Source organism: Onychomys torridus, chromosome 4, assembly GCF_903995425.1.
Source record: "Onychomys torridus chromosome 4, mOncTor1.1, whole genome shotgun sequence".
NCBI classification, from domain to species: Eukaryota; Metazoa; Chordata; class Mammalia; order Rodentia; family Cricetidae; genus Onychomys; species Onychomys torridus.
This window is the reverse complement of record NC_050446.1, coordinates 105,528,780-105,549,324: the sequence shown is the minus strand read 5'-3', so window position 1 is coordinate 105,549,324 and position 20,545 is coordinate 105,528,780. Positions and strand designations below refer to the sequence as shown.

General features: G+C 49.4%; 1 protein-coding gene across 2 annotated transcripts; it reads left to right on the top strand.

Annotated features, from left to right (window-relative positions):
• Positions 1 to 7,027: 7,027 nt before the first annotated feature.
• On the top strand, positions 7,028 to 20,279 carry C4H20orf27 (chromosome 4 C20orf27 homolog). Of its 2 annotated transcripts, none has more exons than XM_036184441.1 (6): positions 7,028 to 7,144; positions 13,346 to 13,462; positions 14,895 to 15,034; positions 18,279 to 18,417; positions 19,325 to 19,447; positions 19,621 to 20,279. In XM_036184441.1, the coding sequence occupies exons 2-6, from the start codon at positions 13,444 to 13,446 to the stop codon at positions 19,719 to 19,721; spliced, it is 522 nt and encodes a 173-aa protein (XP_036040334.1). In that variant the 5' UTR covers positions 7,028 to 7,144; positions 13,346 to 13,443; the 3' UTR covers positions 19,722 to 20,279. The 2 variants fall into 2 exon arrangements, with proteins under 2 accessions (XP_036040334.1, XP_036040333.1); XM_036184440.1 differs by having other exon boundaries at positions 7,038 to 7,144; positions 19,322 to 19,447.
• Positions 20,280 to 20,545: the final 266 nt, after the last annotated feature.

Below are 20,545 nucleotides of genomic sequence, written 5' to 3'. Positions count from 1 at the left end.
GACGGAAATTACAATCATCTGATGTAATCATAGAAGTGACATCTCAACACATTTCTATATTCTGCTTATTAGAAGCACATCATTGGGTCCAGTCCACATTTAGGGAAGGGTTAGCACTGGCATCAACATCAGGAGGAATTGTTGGAGCCATTTCTTCCTTTGTGATCCTCCTGCCTCTGCAGGTAATGAAAGAACAAAATCAAGGACAGTAGTAGTTCCCGTTGAGAGGAGGCTGAAGAGAGATAAAAGAAATTCACTTTGTTTGCGTTATTTGTAAAGGTTTGGTTCTTGGGGCAGGTGGTAGGTTTGTATATGTTAATTATTTAGCCAATGGCTAAATAATATTAAGAATGCACTCAGGACTGTATCTCAGTTGATAGAATGCTTACCTAGCACACACAAAGCCCTGTGTTCGATCTGTGTGGTTGCCAATATGTGTAACCTCAGCACTTGGGAGATAGAGGCAAGAGGATTGTAAAGTCAGTATTATCCTTGGCCACAGAGTAAATCCATAGCCAGCCCAGGCTACATGAGACCCTGTCTCAAAAAGGAAAAATGTTGGAGTTAGGGGTTCTCTCAGTTATTGTGAGGAGACACTATGGCCAAGGCAACTTTTAAAAGAAAGCATTTAATTGAGGCTTCCTTACAGTTTCAGAAGGTGAGTCCATGATCACCGTGGTGGGAATCTTGGTGGCAGGAAGGCATGGTGCTGGAGCAGAAGCTGAGAGTTCACATAATATGCAAGTTTTGGGAAGAGAAGGACCAAGACTGGCCTTGACAATGACCTTTGAAACCTCAAAGCCCTCCTCAATGACAGGCCACACCTCTTCCAACAAGGTCACATCCACTCCAGCAAGCCCCCCCCCCAATCCTTCCCAAACAGTCCCACTAACTGGGAGCCAAACAAAAAATTAACAACAAATTAAAATAATCAGGCTAGTAAAATGGCTCATCAGGTAAAGGCACCTTGAGTTCAGTCCCTAGGACCTACATGATAGAAGGGGGAATTGACTCCCACAGGTTGTCCTGGGCATTCATGAATTCTGATTTCCTCTGGTTTATTCATTCCGTAATTCCCCAAATGTTTAAAAATGAGTTAAAAACAAGCTGACAAGCCGGGTGGTGATGGTACAGACCTTTAATCCCAGCACTCAGAAGGCAGAACCAGGAGGATCTCTGTGAATTCAAGGCCAGCCTGGTCTACAGAGCAAGATCCAGGACAGCCAGAGCTACACAGAGAAACCCTGTCTCGCAAAACCAAAACCAAACCAAAACAACAACAAAAACAGGCTGACACTCTTGTAGAAGAAAAAGCATGTAAATGACATCTAAAAATTGTTACTTAATGTTTTGACTATATTAAGCATACCCATGATTTAAAAAGCACACACAAATAAAAATGAAAAATGAAAGGTCTGCTTGGACTTAAAACTGAAAAGGATGCTTGGACATCCCTCTAGAATATTTTTATTTTTTTGTGATGGGGTATTTCTGAGTAGTCTTCAACCCAAGATCCTGCGTGTCAGTTTCCTGAGTGCTGGATTATAGGCATCCACCTACCACACCTATAATCCCAGCACTAGGTGGGACTGTAGCAGGTCTGTGGAGTTCGTGCATCTGTGGTTGTCCATGTTTCTTCTTCTTTACACACATTGTTGTGTGTTGCATTCTGTGTTCTTCACCTCTTGTAGATCTGTGGGGATTAATTTTATGAACAAATTTAACTGAGCCACAGGGCATCAGCATTGTTCTAAGTGCTCTGTGAAAGTGTTCTGGGATATTAGTAGAGGAGTAAAGCAGATTGCCCTATCTTCTGTGGGCAGGTTGGCCTCATCCAATCAGCTGAAGGGCTGAGCAGAACACAGAGGCTAATCATCCCTAAGGAGTGAGAGAACTCTTATAGCCTGACGGCTTTTGAACTGGCACCTCAGCCCCACCCATCCTTCTCTTCCGACTCAGAGAGGAACACTGGCTCTTGCTGAGTCTTGAGCCTAAGCCTAATGGCCTTTGTACCAGAACTACCCTACCAGCTCTCCTAGTTTTCAAGCCTCGGAACCCGCACAGGAACCAACGAATCATTTAGCCTCCCCCTCTGTCAAGTCACCCTGCTGACCAGGGGACTCACCGGCCACCATAACTGTGCAAGCCAACTCCTTATAACAAAGCCATCACTCAGTCTCTTTCTTTCGGTTCTGCTTTTGGGCTGACTTCAAACGGTTCTGCTTTTCTGACATAAGATTCTTCCTCATTGCTATGTTGAAAATTTCTTCTTTTAGCTACATAAGATTCTATTGTTGAATCCATCCAACACTTGGATACTTATTTCCTATTTTTGTTAACAATAGTAATGCAACAATGAGCAGGCTCAGGGGTTGGGGATTTAGCTCAGTGGTAGAGCACTTTCCTAGCAAGCGCAAGGCCCTGGGTTCAGTCCTCAGCTCAAAACAAAAACAAAAACAACAACAAAAAAAACCAAAAACAAAAACACAATGAGTAGGCTCATACCTATAGTGTAAGGGGTTATCTGGATGATAAAAGTTATAATTGGGATTATATGCTGGATGTTGTGGCATACGCCTATAATCCTAGCACTCTGGAGATAGAGGCATCATAATGATCTCCACAAATTTGAGGCCAGCCTGGTCTATATAGCAAGCCCCAGGCTAGCTGGAGAGAGACTGTGCCTCAAACAAAATAAATGAGTGTATCTGTAGTCCTGCTATTACGACATTGCTCCTTTTTTTTTTTTTTGATAGGGTTTCTCTGTGTTGTTTTGGTGCCTGTCCTGGAACTCACTCTGTAGCCCAGGCTCACCTCAAACTCAGAGATCCGCCTGGTTCTGCTTCCCAAGTGCTGTGATTAAAGGCGTGTGCCACCACCACCCGGCGACATTGTTCCCAAAAGGGCATGGCTGGCTCATAGCAGAGGCAAATATTGACAACCTATGGCCTTACTTTGTTTGCTTGTACTGTGCAGTATTTTCAAGAGATAAATTGCCAAGTTTTCCATTGATGAGGATGTGAAGTGACTGACTCTTTCACCGTGCTAATTGGAGTTTCAGTAAGTACAAACACTTCAGATAACAGTTTGGGGATTTCCTACAAACAGGTGGCTGTATTTTATGTTAGGGTCTCATCAGAAAAACAGAAGAATTTTGTTTTTATTTTTTATATTTTATTTCTTTACACTCCACCCCTCCCAAAACAAATGATTTATTATTTTCGAGACGGGGTTTCACTATTTAGCTCTAGCTACCCTGGAACTCACTATGTAGACCCAGCTGGATTTGAACTCACAGAGATCTGTATACTTTTGCTTCCCAAGTGCTGGGACTAACAGTGTGCAACACCATGTCTGGTGTGTGTGTGTGTGTGTGTGTGTGTGTGTGTGTGTGTATACATGAATGCAGGTGTTGTGGAAGCCAGAGGCACCCGATCCTTTTGGAGCTGGAGTTAGATAATTTTGAGCTGCCTGAAGTAGGTGTTAGTAAACAAACTTGGGTCCTCTGTAAGGCCAGCACCTACCATTAACCACTGAGCCATGTCTCCAACCATCATAGGGAATTTCTTACAGGGATTCAAATACAGATAATTTTGGAGATGGTTAAACAGTCTCTGTAAGGCTTCTCTACCTCTTTTGTGATACTAGGGAATGAGCTAGGCAAGCACTGATCTATAGTCCCACACTCAACTAGTTTTTACAAATTTGAGATAAGATCCCACTGGCGTAAACTCATTCCGTAGCACTGTCAGACCTACGACTATTGATCCTCACGCCTCCGTCTTCCAAGCAGTGGGGATTATAGGCCAAATGGCACCTGGCCCCAGTAAAGTCAATGCTTTTGTATCTAATGCTGGAGTGTCAAGCCTACAGATTAGGAGTTGGGAAGGGAGGATGGACACAAAGTGGGGTGAGGTGGAATCCAAGAGCAAAAGCTCTTGAACAAAGGGGAACTCATGTCAGCTCTCTTTGCCTTCAGTCTTCTTGGGGGTGAACTACAGAATCAGCAGGCCCACTTGTCATCTGACCCAGGAGTTAAAGGAAGATAAGAAAACACAGAGTCCCTGCAGGCAGAGCTGCTACTCCGTGTCAGCGAGGTAAGTCAGCAGATCAACGAAGTGTGTGGGGGACAAATCTCTTCCTTGGAGCTTGTAAATGTCAAGTTCTATATTGCTGTTTTTCTTCCAATCTCTAAATCTCATGCAAAAATGTCTGCTGTGGCTCACCCTTATTCAAAACATATGGAAAAGAGAATTTGAAAAATTCATGCTAGCTAAGTAGCACTTTACAAAGCTACTACAAGCTATGTAGTAGCAAATCCTAGCTACATACTCAAGAGAAATACATACATGTATTCACTAAAAGAAACATACTCAAAACAAGACTATACATTTTTTGTGTGTATTTTGCTCAATAGTCTTATAGAATCATCCATATTGTTGCAGCCTGTTGTCATTGATATAATTGTATAAATACAGTATAATTAATTTTCTTACTTTATTGTCAATATATATTTGAATTATTTCCATTTGGGCCCCTTACAAATGCTGTCATATATATATACCCTATGATGGTTGGAGACATATATATGAAATAATGTAATATTGTCAGCATCTATCAAGAATTTGTTTTTATTTATATGTATGTGTGTGTGCATGGGCTTATCCGTTTGTGCACCACATGTGCACAGAGTCCACAGCTACCAGAAGAGGGCATCAGATCGCCCGGAGCTGGAGTTACAGGCAGTTGTGACTGTGGGTGCTGGGAACCAAATCCCAGCTGGGTTTGTTTGTTTGTGTTCCGAGACAGGATTTCTCTGTGTAACAGCCCTGGCTATTCTTTGTAGGTCAGGCTGGCCTCAAATTCACAGAGAGATCTGCTTGTTTCTGCCTCCCCAGTGCTGGGATTAAAGGTGTGCACCACCACACCTTCCTGGCTCAAACCCTGGTTCTAAGAGCAGCGAATGCTCATAACTACTAAGTCATTTCTCCAGCCCCCAAGCATCTATCACTTGGTTAGATATTAGCTGTTTTCCAAGGAGATTGATTATAGTTTATTTAATAAAGTTCAGAGTATTCTGGAGCAGAAGTTGATTTTTCCAGTGCCCTATATGTTTTCCTAACCTGGAGTTGCTCATTCCTTCTCATTTACTGCCCCCAATTCCATAGATCCTGGTGTTCTTTGGATAAGGCCCTGGGTGCAGGAATCTTACAGGCCAGGGCACTACTGATGTTGGCATACCTTCTTCTTGGTTGCAGACCCATTGAGAAGCAATGAAGCAGCCATTATAACTTCCAACTTGGTGTTCTGATGGCACCCAAAGTCTTACTTTCTCCAGGAAGCTTTCCAGAACCATCTGTAGCCTTTTCTAGAAGCATGTAATAGGCAGCTCCATATCACAGGTTTTCCCAGGTAGCCAAGATGTTCAGAGTCTGGGACTGTGAGGCGTGCTGGCAAGAACAGGAAACCACAGATCTTTTTGTGTGGTGTTCCCACAGTAAGCTGTGGGTGCCTTGCACTGGGAGCAGCCTAGCACAGTAACTTGCTCATCTTACATATCCAGGAAATATGTTAAAAGGAGTTGGCAATTAGAAAAATGGACCCAGACAGTGACCTGTTATCAACTGTGTTTCTCACCAAGGGGCGGATTTCAAGTGAAGGGCAGCAAGAGGGAAAAGAAATCCCGAAGCTGTAAGTCCACACAAACCTCGGCGGTAAAATAAACACCAGAAACAGATCAGAGGGAACTATGGTAAACTGATGTCTTCCCGAGAGGCAGAGAGCACGCACTACCTCAAGGCCTTCGGGTCCTATCTGCAATATGAATGTGAGCGTATATTGTTAGATCTGATATTTCAAAAGAAGACTGGAAATCAGAATCCTTCATGAAGAAGAAGCACGAGGGGCCAATCAGACGGGAGGAATAATTATTTATGAAAGTCTCTGAAGGTTATATATATCTGCAGGCTACTTTTGCCTGGCGTAGTGGCCCGACACACTACTTTGGACCCACAGTCTGCTGATTTGGAAAGAACACATATGGAATACACGACAGGGCTTTATAGAAGGTTGGGAGTGGGGGCTGAGTAGGCTGGGATTAGAATGAAAAGCTCTCAGTGTCCGCGGTAGAGGACAGAATTTTCTCAACAGTAGGGAGCGCACGTACCACTCAAAACACTGATAAAAGTTTGAGAAGCTCTGCTGGAGACAGCGGGGAAGCACTAGGCCCTCGGAAGCAACAAGGACACTATGAAAACCACAGCAGACGGAAGGTTAAGGGACATAAAGATGCGGGGAGAGTCGGGACGTTGGAGACTCTTCAAAGGCAGAGACCACAGACTACTGGAAAAGCAAGCAAGCTCTCGCTGGTCCAAGCCCTGTCTCCACTAGTTAAGTAGGACGGAGAGAACCTGTGTGTCCTGGACTGCTCCTTCGGCACTTTAAGTCCCCTGTCCTCGTCGGTGTATAGAACAGTAGAGAAATCCACGCACCGAAAGGGGGGCCTGTGGCAAACATCCAAAACCCTGGCTGTGCCTCTTGCCCACGTGCTTCTTGTAGACGCCCACACCCGATAGGGTGGGTCGAGGCGCATCCCGCTGCCATGGCGACCGCCTCCTTGGAGATCCAGCGCAGAAGCTCCTGTCCCCGGGGGCGCCCGCATAGCCTCCCTCCCCCACTCCCTCGCCGCATGCCTTCTTTGTTCTCATGTTTATCTGGAATGGGGTGGGAAAGGAAGACACTGAAATCCAGATTCAGTCGTGTGGGAAAGACGATTGTTGAGACAAAAACTGCCGCAGCTCGGAAGCCTCGTGGGGAAGGCCGCTCTGGTCGGCTTCCCCCAGCGGTTTGCAGCGGCCCGCCCGCTTCCCCGCCGGAGCTCGTGCGGCCGGGGTGACGCCGACTCGTGGGGCGCAGCCTCCGCGCGCACGTGACATGGAAGCTCGTCGCTCATTGGTGGTTCTTAGGACCAGCTCATTGGTCTGAAGTGCCATAGCCCCGCCCCTCCCCGCCCCTCAAGCCAATGAAGGAGGGGAAGGCGTGGCGCGGGGCTGCTGCGGCGCGGGGCTCTTGCTCGCGCTCTAGAGCTTGCTCCGCTGTCTCCGCGGTCGTTCCTGCCCGCCTAGCCGCGGGGCTCGCCCGCAAGGTGAGATGGGCCCTCCCGGCTCCACGTAGTGCGCCCGAGTCGGCTCTCGGGCATGAGATCCCCCTCTGTGCTGGAGCTGGAGGCTCTGCTTTCTGGCCTGGGGAACTCTGCAGAAGCGGGATGGGGTGGGGGATGTGGGGTCCTGGGCACAAATGACGGTTAGCTGTTGGGGTACAAGCGGCACCCGAGGGCGGGGGCGTAAATGGGGCTGGCATCCCCTTCCCACCTGGTCCCCTCGTCTCTGTGTGACCTTGGGAGTGTAGCCACTGAGCCTCCGGAGCCTGGGCACGATCCTGAGGAGGATGTTGATGTTGGGAGTGTCGGCTCGGGAGACTCCTGCGTCAGCCGGGCGAGCTCAGAGCGCAGGGCATTATCTCAGACAGACAGAGCCCCGGCCTTGCGCTCGGTATGGGTACGTCTGAGGCCCGTGCTGCTGCTCTTGTCCCCCGAGAAGACAATCATAGTGGGGTGGGAGTGCCACACCCACAGAACAGAGATGGCGGTACGAAAGGACACAGGGCCAGATCCAGAGCCTCCCCAGTACCGCTGAGAAATGGTTTGAATTAGGTTCTGGACTTGTTAGTGTACAGAGCTCCATTGGACAGCTTGAGTCTTTCCCTCTTTAATCTTGGCGGTGGGATGCAGAGATGGGGCATTGCTCTGCACCAGGGAGCGTGCGGGGGGGGGGGGGGGGGGTGGGTGGTGGTGGTGGTGGGGAGATCTGGAACAGCTGTCACCCACTGGCCTCTGCTTCTTGGGTGGAGCAGTCAGTCTAGAGGCCAGAGGAATCCAAATACCCTCCTCTGGCTGAGGGCAGGGGGAATGTGGGAAGAGGATGCTGGGCAGAGGAGGGCAGCACTTGTTGGTAGATAGGAGGCATGGTAACACCCTTTTTACAGATCAACCTTTCCCTCCACTGTTTGCGAGAGAAGACAAAACACCCATACTGTCTTTGCATCTTTGGCTTTGGGGAAGGGGGATTTGAAGATAGGTCAAGGCTGAGTTGATGGAAGATTGCTTCTACATTTGACCTCCATGTGGCCCTATCTGAGACTCCAATGGGGTGTTGTTTTTTGAGCTCTAAGGGGAGGCAAAGGTAGGTGCTTCTGCTGGGCTGATTGAGCTGTGACTGCGTCCCAAGATGGGTGTAAGGGAGGAAGTAGTAGGAAGAATAGAAAGAAGGTTGTTTTCTGGTCTGGAATAGAGAAAGGCCCCTAGTAGGCTGAGAATGGTGACTGAAGAATGATTGAGAAATGAGGCCCTAAAAGGTTTGGGGATGTGCTCCCAGCTACACAGCACAGATCAAGCTGAAATTGGCTTTGTTGATACCTTGGGGTTTGGGGCCTGTTTCTGGATGAAGAAGTATGTATTCAGGAAGAAGAGAGTCACAGTTCAAGAGTTCCACTTTGCCATGGATAGACCATCTTTGGCTCTTAGCTTGGAGCTTGAGTGCTAGAACACGGCAGCCTGGAGTTGCAGCCAGGACTGGATTCAGGTAAGGCCTTAGGGTGCTAAAGACCCTGGGTTTTTCTGTAACCATCCAGCTGTTTATCCACAGGGTAGTTCTTGGGAAATATAGCATCAAGGCAGCCTTCCTCTGCCTAGGCTTTCTGTTCCTCCAGTTTCCCTAAGAGCATCTGAAAACATCCCACAAGGCCTCAGCTCTTCAATCTTCCTCATCCTGCAACTGTCCAGGATGTCACTCCAGATTTGTAGGCTTTTGTTTTATTTATTTACTTGTCTGTTTATTTAGAGAGGTTGTCTCATATAGCTCAGGCTGTCCTCAGAATTACTGTGTAGCCAAAAACAACCTTTAACTCCTGACCCTCCTGCCTCTACTTCCCAAGTTTTCCTGCTGCTATACCCAGCTTTCACTCCCCTCACCCCTGATTTGTTGACAGTCCTCTAAGGACAGGGACACCCTCTGCCTTGCCAGATGAGGGGGCGAAAGTAGGAAAGGCTCAGCATCCTTCTCCATAGCCTTCTGAGAATTTGGCCGCCCAGGGAATGACAGAAAGGAAACAAGGAAGGGAAGAGATGCCCCCTTTAACCTTTTAGCTAGTTTCGGAGAAGCTGAACTCCCTGGGGGCTCCTCCAAGAGTGGCCGCGAGTGCTTGTTTTCTGGTGCCTTTCTTCCAGGGAAATTGCCTTTGCTCTAGGACCCAGGTCCCCAGAGTCTTGTTTTTGCAGCGATTGGAGGTTGAGGTGGGAGAGTAGGGGGTGGGGGCATTTTCACAGTGTCATGGGCACAGCTGCACCAAGCCCTGGGAAGAACAGGCCACTGCTTACACTATCTGAGAAATAAAATGGCTCATCTATGCAGCCAGCAAGGGCAGAATCTGAATTTGATTGACTGCTGCCCCTGGGGGGTCTGTGTGGTTTGGGTGACAGTGGAAATGTGGCTAGCACAGGTGCACCAGGAGGCAGGGCAAGGCTAAGGGTTGTAAGGTGGCCTAGCAGTTCCCCGTGGACAGGACTACAGTGGGGGAGGCCCAGTGACCTCTTTTCTTGCTTCTAATGAGGAATTTGTGTGGATGAGTGTAGCTCCCATGGGGCAGAACTGGCAGGTTGTCTGTTGTGAAAGGAGGTTTGGTTTTTCCAGGCTCTTGTGGGTCCCTGCAGTTACTTGCCTGTGGTTCCTAGGGTTACAAACAGTTCCTGGGTGATGGCTTTCCTTCAAGTTCTGGCCACTGCAGGAAATGGAGATCTTGCTTTCTGCAGCTTGCTCATCTCAGGGTGGGTACGGGCAGGGAACCCACTGGCTTGTCGTAACCCTTCAGAAGAAAGGTAGAATGAAACCTCAGTTGGGAGGAGGTTGCTGTCCAGGGCAGGAGTTGGCTAAGAGATTCGGGTGAGAGGTTCCTGAGAGTCACTGGCCCTGCTCACACCATATCTGTCCTGTGGGGCCCTGCTCACACCACATCATCTGCCCTAGTGGGGCTTCCCTAGGGATGTCATTCATCACCATATTAATTCAGTCGACAAATGTAGACTGAATTTACCTTCCTCTCTGGTGCTCTGATGGATACTGAGGACGTTTGCCAAAGCTACAATTACTGCCCTTTATGGTAAGAAAGACTGAAAACAAGTGAGCAGGAGTGAGAGGGGAAGCCGTTAGGCCTTCCCTGGCATTGGGAGTGGTGTGTGTGTTGCTTTCCTAAAAAGAAGATGCTGGGGCTAGGGCTGAGCTTAGATATAGTTGGGAGTTGGGAATTTCTGACGAGGGCCTGAGCAAAGGTAGACTGGGACTACTCCAGGTCAGACTGTTTTGTTAAATGGGCTCATTGGAGCCTTTGCTGGTCAAGTTTCATCCACAGCTCTAGGAAGTATCTTGAGATATGGGATAACATTGTAGACACGGGACTGTGACAATCCCAGGGCTGCAAAAGTGTGTCTGGAACAGTCACTGTGAGGTAGAAGGCCACATACCCTGGTCCTTTGTCACAGCCTAGAATCTACCACTTTAGGAAGTGGCTGGAATGTTAATAGGAGTCAACTCTTTTCTAAGGCTAGGCTCCCTGGAGGCAAGCTGACCACAAGCCACCCTCACCAGAGGTGAGTAGGGCATAGCTTGCCTCTCTTCATTCCAGGGCCTGGGGACTGGCTTCTGTGAGGGTGGTTGATGGTGACAGTTCCTGTTCGGCTTGCTTCTGCATTCCAGAGTCTGGAATCTTGGATTTCCATTCATCTCTCCAGGTCCCTTTCTACCAGGGCTGTCCTGAGACCCAGTCTATGGATGCTCTAACCATGGTGGGGGTCTAGGGGAACATGTCTGGCAACGGTAGAGAAGAAAGAAAGGCCAACTTCATTCCCAGGGGTTCCCAGGACTGCTCATTTCTCAGGGGACCTTGAGTTCATGTTCTGGACAGGCCCAGCCACTGACTCTAATGCTACCCTGTGGTTTCTCTTCATTCTCTGGACTATGCAAGGTCATTCTTGGGCCATTCATCTCTAAACACTTCAGTGTGCTTCTCTGAAAATATGCACATACATTTATAGTACAACTCCACTACCTCACTCCCCCCCCGCCCCCAAAAAAATCAGTATTTCACACTGGCTTCAAACTTTCTTTTCTTTTTTCTTTCTTTCTTTCTTTTTTTTTTTTTTGGCTTCACACTTTCTATGTAGCTGAGGAGGTCAGAAGGGTATCAGTCCCTGGTTTTGAGTTGCTGTGTTGGTTCTGGGAGCTGAGCAACAAGCGCTCTTAACCATTATTCTAGCCCTTCTTATATCTTTTAATTAAATTAATTTATACAGTGCCGGGGCCTTGCCAGATGTTAAGCAGGCACTCTACTACTGAGTTACATCTTCAGGTTTCCAAATCTCTTTGTCTCTGTCTCTGTCTCTCTCTTAATAGCATCTTGCTATGTAGATCAGGCTGGCCACAGACTCACAGAGATCCACCTGCCTTTGCCTTCTAAGTACTGAGATTAAAGCCATTCACCACATTCAGCTTCCAGATGTCCACCCTCCTAGATTTATTTCATTTTTAATTGTATGTATGTATCTGGGGTGGTATATATTCATGAATGCGGGTGCCAGGGGAAGCCAGAAGAGGTTTTCAGATCCCTTGGAGGTGGAGTTACTGGTAGTTGTGAGCTGCCTGATGTGGGTTCTAGGACTCGAACTCAGATCCTCTGCAAAAGCAGTACATTTAACTGCTGAGCCATCCAGTCCCCCAAATATCTTCTTTTAATAGGGATTAGAAATTCCTTCCACCATTTCTTGTAGCTGATGAGGTGAAAAGGGTCGGTTTTCTTGTACGATTTTTCTGCCTTCTTGGTGCCTTACATGTGTGCTAATCTAACACAGGATGACAGATAAACATTTTAGATTGTGTAGGCCATATGGTCTCTGTCACAGCTATTCCAAGTAGTTTTGTTTTAGTGCAAAAGCTGTCACAAATGACATGCAAATGAACAAGAGGCATTGTGACCCAATGAAACTTTATTTGCAAACAAACAAACAAAAGGCTGTGGCCCAATTCCATATCTAGAGCAGTCTCCCCTTCCCCCCCTTGCAGTTTGAAAGAAACAGGTCAGTTGTCCTGTGGCATGCCTGCCTTCTGGATGGTCTCATTGCGTGCTCACAGTTATTTAATCTGTCCCACAATCCCGTGGTTTTCGTGTTAAGAAGTTGGGCATAGAGGCTCAGTTAGGTCTAGCCTGAGCTTCTTCATCAGTCTTCTTTGTCAGAGATGCTGTGCTCCATGCAGGCCATCTCACACCAGGAGGCATGAATGTTGTCCCACAGTGAGTGAGGGGCGATGTTATACCCCCCTATTGCAGTCTTGTGTCGTTCTCACTCAGGACCCCCAGGTCACCTGTGTACTGTCTCATGGTTCAGCATCTTGAGTGTCCTTGCCTCTGGCATTTCTTTCTTTTTTATATAAATATATTTATTTATTAATTTTTTTTTCATTTTACATACCAACCCCAGTTCCCCCTCCCTCCCCTTCTCCCTCCTCCTCACCTCCCTCCCACTCTATCCCCATCCACTCCTCTGAGTGGGTAAGGCCTCCCATGGTAGTCAACAAAGTCTGGCATACCAAGTTGAAGGAGAGCCTAGCCCTTCCCCATTGTATCAAGGCTGAGCAAGGTATCCCACCACAGGGAATGGGCTCCAAAAAGCCAGTTCATGCACCTGGGATAAGACCTGGTCCTGCTGGCACTTGTTTTTTTAAGAGTGCAGAATGACTTAGTATTTGATCCTTTGTTATTAGCAGGAAGTTGCCTCGAAAGAAGGCAGTTCATTTACAAGATATAGGCTGGATTATTTCTCTTTAATTGCCTGTTTCCATAGCAGAGAGTTGGGCACTGTTGCTCTCAGTGGTGCCAGGAGGGTTTGGGTTTGTTTTGATTGCTTTCTACCTTTTCTGTAATCTCTCTGTGTGCCCTGGTTTAGTGTAGGTCCATCTGCTTTATCAGGTGCCCTCACTCTTCTTTTGATGTTTAAATGGGCTCCGTCCTACCCATCAGAGGCTTCCAAAGAATGCCTCATGGTTATTCTTTTTCATTTTATTACACTTGCTTGTGTGTGTGGTGCGTGTGCATGCGCGTATGTGCGCTACAAGGGTCAGGGAGTTGTCTAGGATTTTCTGAAAGCAACAAGGGTTTAACAAAGGGAGCCCTCTGATTCCCCGCCAGCCGTGGGCTGATGGGTAGTGCTGACCCCCTGTTTTCCTTATTCCTCGGCCTTCAGGTTCCTGCCACTGTGTCTGGAGCATGGCAGGCTGCTGAGCTTGAGGGACAGTGTCAAGCAGGAGCCGTGTGTCTTGCCCAGTGGCAGGGGAGGTGTCCATGGCTGCAGCCAACAGAGGTAAGTGCTTTCCTGGGTCTGTAAGTTTGCATGAGCTCTTGGAGTGGCCCCTGGCAGGTGGAGTATTGTCGCATATTGGGCTTGTTTCAGCCCTGAAGGTGGTACGTCTCAGTGTTATTCGGGATATACCAGTGCTTGTCCTGGGCTTTAGGCAAAGGAACCCAGTTAAGAATGAGAGTCAGGTTGATGGAGGCTCAACAGGGATGGTGGCTGTGTCCGACCGGCTCCTTGGGCTTCGACTGAGTATTCAAGAACCGAGGCCAATGCCAGTCCAGCCTTCCCACCAAAATGACTCTGGATCGGACTCTTGGGAGGCCTCACGCCTTGATGGAGGGTCACAGAGGACTGGGGTCATGCCCTTCCTTTCCCATAGGCTGAATGTCCAGGCTCTTGGCTATCTCTCAGCCACTCAGTATGTCTTAATCCCTACCCTTTCTGGCCTCAGGACTCCCAACATATCACAGTGATAGCTAACATCTCTCATCTATGCTAGCAGAGAAGGAAACAGTGTGGGGTGGCCTGGGAGGCTTCTTAGCTTCTTAGTTGCTAGTGACCATTGATCTTGAGTGGCAGCTGTAAATGGCCAGCTTTTTTTGTTTTTCAAAAGTGTGGCTTTTAACACCTCATTTCTCCCACTGCAAGTGGATTCCCTAGAGTCCGTTCTTATCGCTGTACCCCAGGTTGGTTGGGATTATCAGGCGTCTCAGGCTGGGCCTGTCTCATACACTAACAAACCTGAAAGGGACACTGTCCATGGAGCTGGGGAGATGGCTCAGCAGTCCTCTTGCAGAGGACCTGGGTTGAGTTTCCAGGGCTCACATCAGGCAGCTCCGAGCCACCTGTAAATCTAGTTCCTGGGTATCACCTGCCTCTGCCTCCCACAGGATTAAAGGTCTGTGCCACTACACCTGCAAATTCACTGCTTTCTTGCTTTGCACATTATGCACATCAACTCAGACAGATACAGATACACACACACACACACACACACACACACACACACACACACACACATACACACACATGAAAAAATGCCAGGGATGGAGAGTGTGGTGCTCTGGAGGGCCCGTCTCTGCACTGCATGATGGTAGGGAAGGTGCCAGCCTCTTTCCCTCCAAGTAAGAGGTCATATCAGCTAGCCCCCGAATCTTTCTTATATTTATGCTGGGGGGGGGGTGTTGCACATTTGTGGGAAGACTACACGGGGAGCTGTGTGGTGGGGGTGCCCGAGCCTCAATATTAACAGTATCTACCTGGCAGGGCCCTTGTCGGTGTCATGGGTCATGTCAGGAGCAGTCTGGGCACGGGGAGGAATGGGGAGGAGGAGGAGGAGGAGGAGGGGGAGGAGGAGGGGGAGGAGGGGGAGGAGGGGATGGTTTCCTAGTGGTCAGGGTATCCAGCAGCCCCTGGAGCCTTCTCCTCCTCTTCCTAGGCAATAAGCCCAGAGTCCGAAGTATCCGATTTGCAGGCCATGATGCAGAAGGCTCCCAGAGCCATGTCCACTTTGATGAAAAGCTGCACGACTCAGTGGTCATGGTTACTCAGGAGACTGACAACAGCTTCCTGGTCAAGGTACGTGACCTCCTCCCTCTCATCAACCTCACTCTACCTTCCTCTTTCCTGCCTTGTGGAAACTCCTGTGCGTATAACCCCTTCCACAGCTGGATTCGCAGGCACATCTGTGCCTCTCCCGAGGCTTGGTTTCTTCATCCGTACAATGGGAGGTAAGGGAATCAGTGAGTGATTTAAACAAATGTCATTTGACTCAAGGCTCCTGTGGCCTAATCCAGACAAGAGCCACAGAAGGCTGGTTAGAGGCTGTGGTATCTTGGGCCTGGATCAGGCCTAGGCATGCTGTCCTGGCTCTGTGTCCTTGGGCAGTTTGCTCCCATCTATTTCCTCCCTCCCTTTGTCTGTCTTTGTTTCTTACATTTAATTGTTTTGTGGGAGCATGCATGCCACGGTTCCATATGGGGGTCAGAGGACAACTTGCACGGGTCTGTTCTCTCCTCCACTTTGTGGGTTCAAGGCTCAAACTCTGGTCCTCAGGGTTGGCTGCACATCTTTACTTGCTGAGCTGGCTCGCCAGCTGGGCGTTCACGCCACTCAAAGTCGGTGTGAGAACGAAAGGGTGTGCGTATGTGACGTCACTAAGTGTGGTGATGATGAGGGTTAGCTTTCACTCTTTGCCAGGCTTGGCTCTTTGTAGTGGTATTAATTATCTCGAATGAACCTAGGGCCGTGCGCATGCCAAACACACTACTACTGAGCTGTGTCAGCCTTACCCTGACTCTTCTGCTTAGTGGAGTACTTTTATTCACACCTTCAACTGCTTGGATGCTGGTAGGTTCCACACTCATTAGAAGGGACAGGAAGGAATTGTTGGAGGGGCTGGGTCAGGGAAAATGAGGCTTGAGGCCTTCCTCGGTCAATAAGACAGGGTCCTAGAGCTGAGCAGGAGTGCCCTGTGGTGAGGTCAGAGGGCTGGTCCATGGAGACTAGCCAACAGGCTTGCTGCCCTTCTCAGAGGGGTCCCAGGTTCGTATTGATTTCTGTCCCACTCTAGAGTCTTCGTTCTCTCCTCTGCAGCTGATGTTCCCAGGGAAATAAACAAAATAAAGGCAATAAACAAATTAACCGGAAAGTTAATGTAGCCATAGTCATCGTCACCACCCAGAAATGACCCTGGTCACTGTCAAAGCTTTCTTTCCAAAAGCTAGTATCACAGTGGACATGGGGTTTTTTTTTTTTTGTTTGTTTGTTTTGTTTTGTTTTTTGTTTTTTTGCATGCTTCTGTTCGCAAACTGTTTGCTGCCTGTTAGAAAATAATTTTCAATGTGGTTTCACCCCCTCTGGTATTTGGCGTATATCATGGCTGCCTCTGTGTTCCTGGGTATTCCTGTTTTCCATTCCTGTTGTAAATTAGGTGCTGATAAGCATTGTCTTAGCATCTCTAAGTATTTCCCTGGCAAATTCTGTAAGTGCCCCAGCTGGGCCCCAGGTCACAGCAGATACGTATAGCCAGAAAGTCTTCAAAAATGTCTTTAAAATGATTCCTCTGTGTACACATCATACTAAATGTGCCATAGTGTACATGTAGAGGTCAGGGAACAACTTCCAAAGAGTCAGTTTTCCCTCCACCTCCATAGTGTACTGAACCCAGGTCCAAGGCCTGTGTGGCAAGTGCCTCTATCCACTGACTCATCTTACCAGCCCCCAGAAAGCCTTTTTAAAAAAAAACTTTTTACATTTATTTCTTTTGGGGGGAGGTGTACCTTAGTATTTATGTGGAAGCCGGAGGATAACTTGCAAGAGTCGATTCTACTCTGTGGGCTCTGGGGGCCGGATTCAGGTTGTCAGGGCAGCAGCAAGCATCCTTTGACCCACTGTGCCAGCTCACTGGACCTGAACATGTTTTGAGGGCTGTTGACACGGCTTAGCAGGTAAACGGACTTGCCCAGCCTGACTACCTAAGTTTGGTCCCTGGCACCTACGTAGCGGAAGGTTAGAGCCAACTCCTACAAATTGTCCTCCAACCTCCACAGCATAATAGCATGTGTGTTAAGCCCACCCTATCGCCCTCAATAAACAAATGAAAAACAAAAACCCAAATTAAAAAAATAGTGTTGTTTTGTTTTTTTGAGACAGGATCTCATGTACTCCAAGCTGTCCTCGAACTCGCTGTGTAGCCAAGGATGACCTTGAACTGCTGGTCCTTCTGCCCCCACCTCTAGAGTGATGGGCTTACAGGTATGCTCCATCATACCTGATTTGGTCCGGTGCTGGGGATCAAACCTGGGGTCATGCATACGAGACAGGCACATTACCAGCTGAGCTGTATGCCCAGCTCTTTGTTTTGAGAGTGTACCTGGGCTGGCCTAAAACTCACCAGGTAGCTCAGACCGGCCTCAGACTTGTGGCAGTCCTCCTGCCTCAGCCTCCTTAGTGCTGGGAGTAGATGTGATCTACTGTGCCTGGCTCAAAGCTTTCAGAATGCCATGCTGCTCAGCAGCCATTTCAGCTTATGACCCTTCACACCCAAAATTTCCCAAGGCATCTGTCCCACAGGGACAGCACTGGAAATTGCTTGGGCCATGAGCAGAGTTCACTCACTGGTCACATGGTACCTTTGAGTAGGCAGGTAGGCAGGCATCCATTATCATGTGTCAGCAGACAGGCTCACAGGTTCAGTGGTTAATATTTGCCTTGTGGCCTGCTGTGGATGCCCATAGCTGGTTTACTGTGGATTTTTGTTTGGTTCTTGGGATCAAAACCAGGATTTCACATGTGTTGAGTACATAGTCTACCACTGAGCTATATCCCAAACCCTAGTGTCCATTTCTCCAGTTCCATCCTCTTCCCAATCCCATGCTATCAAGCAACGGAAGCATCAGCATCCCTGACCCTGGCGGCTGGATCTGGACAGGGGTGGATGTTAAGCTTCCTTTCCCTGGCACTGGCTGGGTGTACTACATAGGACAGGAGTGACCAAGAGGTCTAGGAAGGACTTTTCTATAGTTTACAGTGTGACCTCTAGGCAGTCATTTCCTGACTTCCATATTCTTATCTATAAAACTGACCACTGAGGCCTGTGGGGCCCCTGAGGTAGATGCTGGAAATGGCGCTGTCCTGAAGGGAAGGAATTCTGTTACAAGGCCTGGAGTCATGAGGGAAGAAGAGCTGGAGAGGAGCGAGGGTTGGGCTCCCAGGGAAGCAGATGCTGGGGCCCTCCAGGAGCGCAGGTGGCATACCCTGACACCCAAGGAGAAGCAGCAGTGAAGATGCCTCTCTCTCTCTCTCCCCCTCGTTGCTGCAGGTCGGCTTCCTGAAGATCCTGCACAGGTATGAGATTACCTTCACTCTGCCTCCAGTGCGCAGGCTGAGCAAAGACGTCCGTGAGGCCCCGGTCCACAGCTTACACCTCAAGCTCCTCAGTGTCACCCCCATCCCTGAAGGTAGGCCCTCTCCTGGGCACCCATGAGGGCCTGCTGTGAGTGGGAGTGAGACCGTGAAGTTCTTTGCCCTTTCCCTAGGTAGGGTGAATAGGCAGCTCAGCAAAAGTCAGGGGCATGGCACCTCCATGAGATTACAGTGTGGGAGCACACAGTTTCAGCCCGGGCCTCCATTTTTGGACAGAGAAGTCCATCCATTAACATACACTGCAGTTTCGCACCTACCCACTGGCTGCTGGTACCCTCAGGGGGGAGGTCCCAGAGATGGAAGCCACTGAGAACTGTCTGCGCCCCCAGCCTCCCTCTCATCTTCCTGGGTAAAAAGCCTGGAGCTGTAGGAACTAATGGCTAATGCCTAGCACCTACTAGTTCCAGGTCTTGGACTCCAGGCTGCTTCTCCAGCTGGCTTCTGGTCCTGTCCCACTCCAGATCCCCACCCTGGCGGAGACTAGACTGTCAGCTTCAGGGGCTGCTGCTGAGCTCCAGCTTCAGTTCCATGAGCCTACCACTACTACCTCCTAACGTTGAGCTGAGCAAGTCCTTTCCTCATGCCATCCCATCTGCTCAAAGCTCACTCTGACGGCCTCTCCTTGTTCTCCACCACTTCTTCCTGCCTTCCCGTGTGGCACTAGTGGGACCTTTTTCTTAGAAGGATGAACTGGACCCTGGCTTCCACCTTTAGAGCCATGCGGAGTTCTCAGGCCAGAGACACATTGACCTTACTTGAAAGAATGGGAAGTTTCTGGAAGTTCTGTGCCAGCTTTGTGGGGATGTGTCTCTGGAGGGATCATCTGGGCCTCTTTCTGGAAGAGGCTGAGCAAGATTTACCCGGTGGGGAACTGTGAGTACTGGGGATAATATAGAGGGGCTGTGGAGGTACTGACTGACATCCACCCCTGTCCTCCAGCAGGTTACAGCATCAAGTGTGAGTACTCAGCACACAAAGAGGGCGTCCTCAAAGAGGAGATGCTCCTGGCCTGTGAAGGTGACCCTGGCACCTGTGTGCGCGTGATGGTGCAGGCACGGGTCATGGGTGAGTGAGAGTGGGTAGGTCTGGTTGGAGGAAGAAGAGACCAGCTTCAAGAGATTCTTGAAGCTGGCAGGGGTTCTAATCCCCAGCCAGAGTGAGGGAGAGGTCCCTGTGGAGTCAGCCTTGTGTGCTACCAGGACACAGCCCGCACACTAACTGTGGCGCCTGCCTTGCAGACCGGCACCACGGTACACCCATGCTGCTGGATGGTGTCAAGTGCGTGGGCGCCGAGCTGGAGTATGACTCGGAACACAGCGACTGGCATGGCTTCGACTGAGGCCGGGGCCTGCCTGCCTGTCTACCTGCCTGCCTGAGCCCCTGAGCCTTAAATTCCACCTGCTTCCCGACATGCTGCCTGATGGTGTGGCTTCCTCACCTCTCCCCTGGGTGGGCGTGGCAGGGCTAGACCTTGCTCACGCCTCCCACTTCTGCCTTCATTCCTGCCACCGTCCCGCCTCTCCTGTGGTCTCCTCTCCCACTTCCTCCTCTCCTGTGTGCCTGAGTCTCCTGACTGAAGAAATGGGTTGAGTCCCAAGGAGGCTGTCTGGGAGGAGGACCTGGGGTGGGATTTACCTCTTCTACCCCAAGCCATAGGGGCTCTAGCTGGGGACTGGGAGAGGACGGAGTGGCTCTGTCTCCTGACGTTGATGTCCCATGCTGCTACGGTCGCCTCCCCCCCCCCCCCCAACCTCTGCTGCCCTCCATCTTCCCCACTGCGGTTCATGTGGTGAGGAGGTACAGTTTCCAGCTCCTACCCCTCAGGTCTGTGGTACTTGGTTTTTAAATGACTGGTTGGGATAGAGACCTTAATAAATAAAAGTTCCAGTAGATACCAGTGGGGGCTTTGTTCTCTGGGCTTGGCAGACCATCCCATCCTTCCCAGATGAGCCAGTTCCATCAGGAGGAAGGGGCACTGCGTGATTCTGTAGCATTGGTACCGTCAGGGGATGGAGGCCTTTTAGGCCCGGGACTCACTGCTTAATTTGGGTGGGGAGCTGCGTCCTGCCCAGGCATTGGAAGAGCAGTCTTCAGGGACTGATGCTCGACAGCGAGGAAGCAGCAGCTCTTGGCCAAGTCCCTTTCATCCGTGCAGCTGAAGCC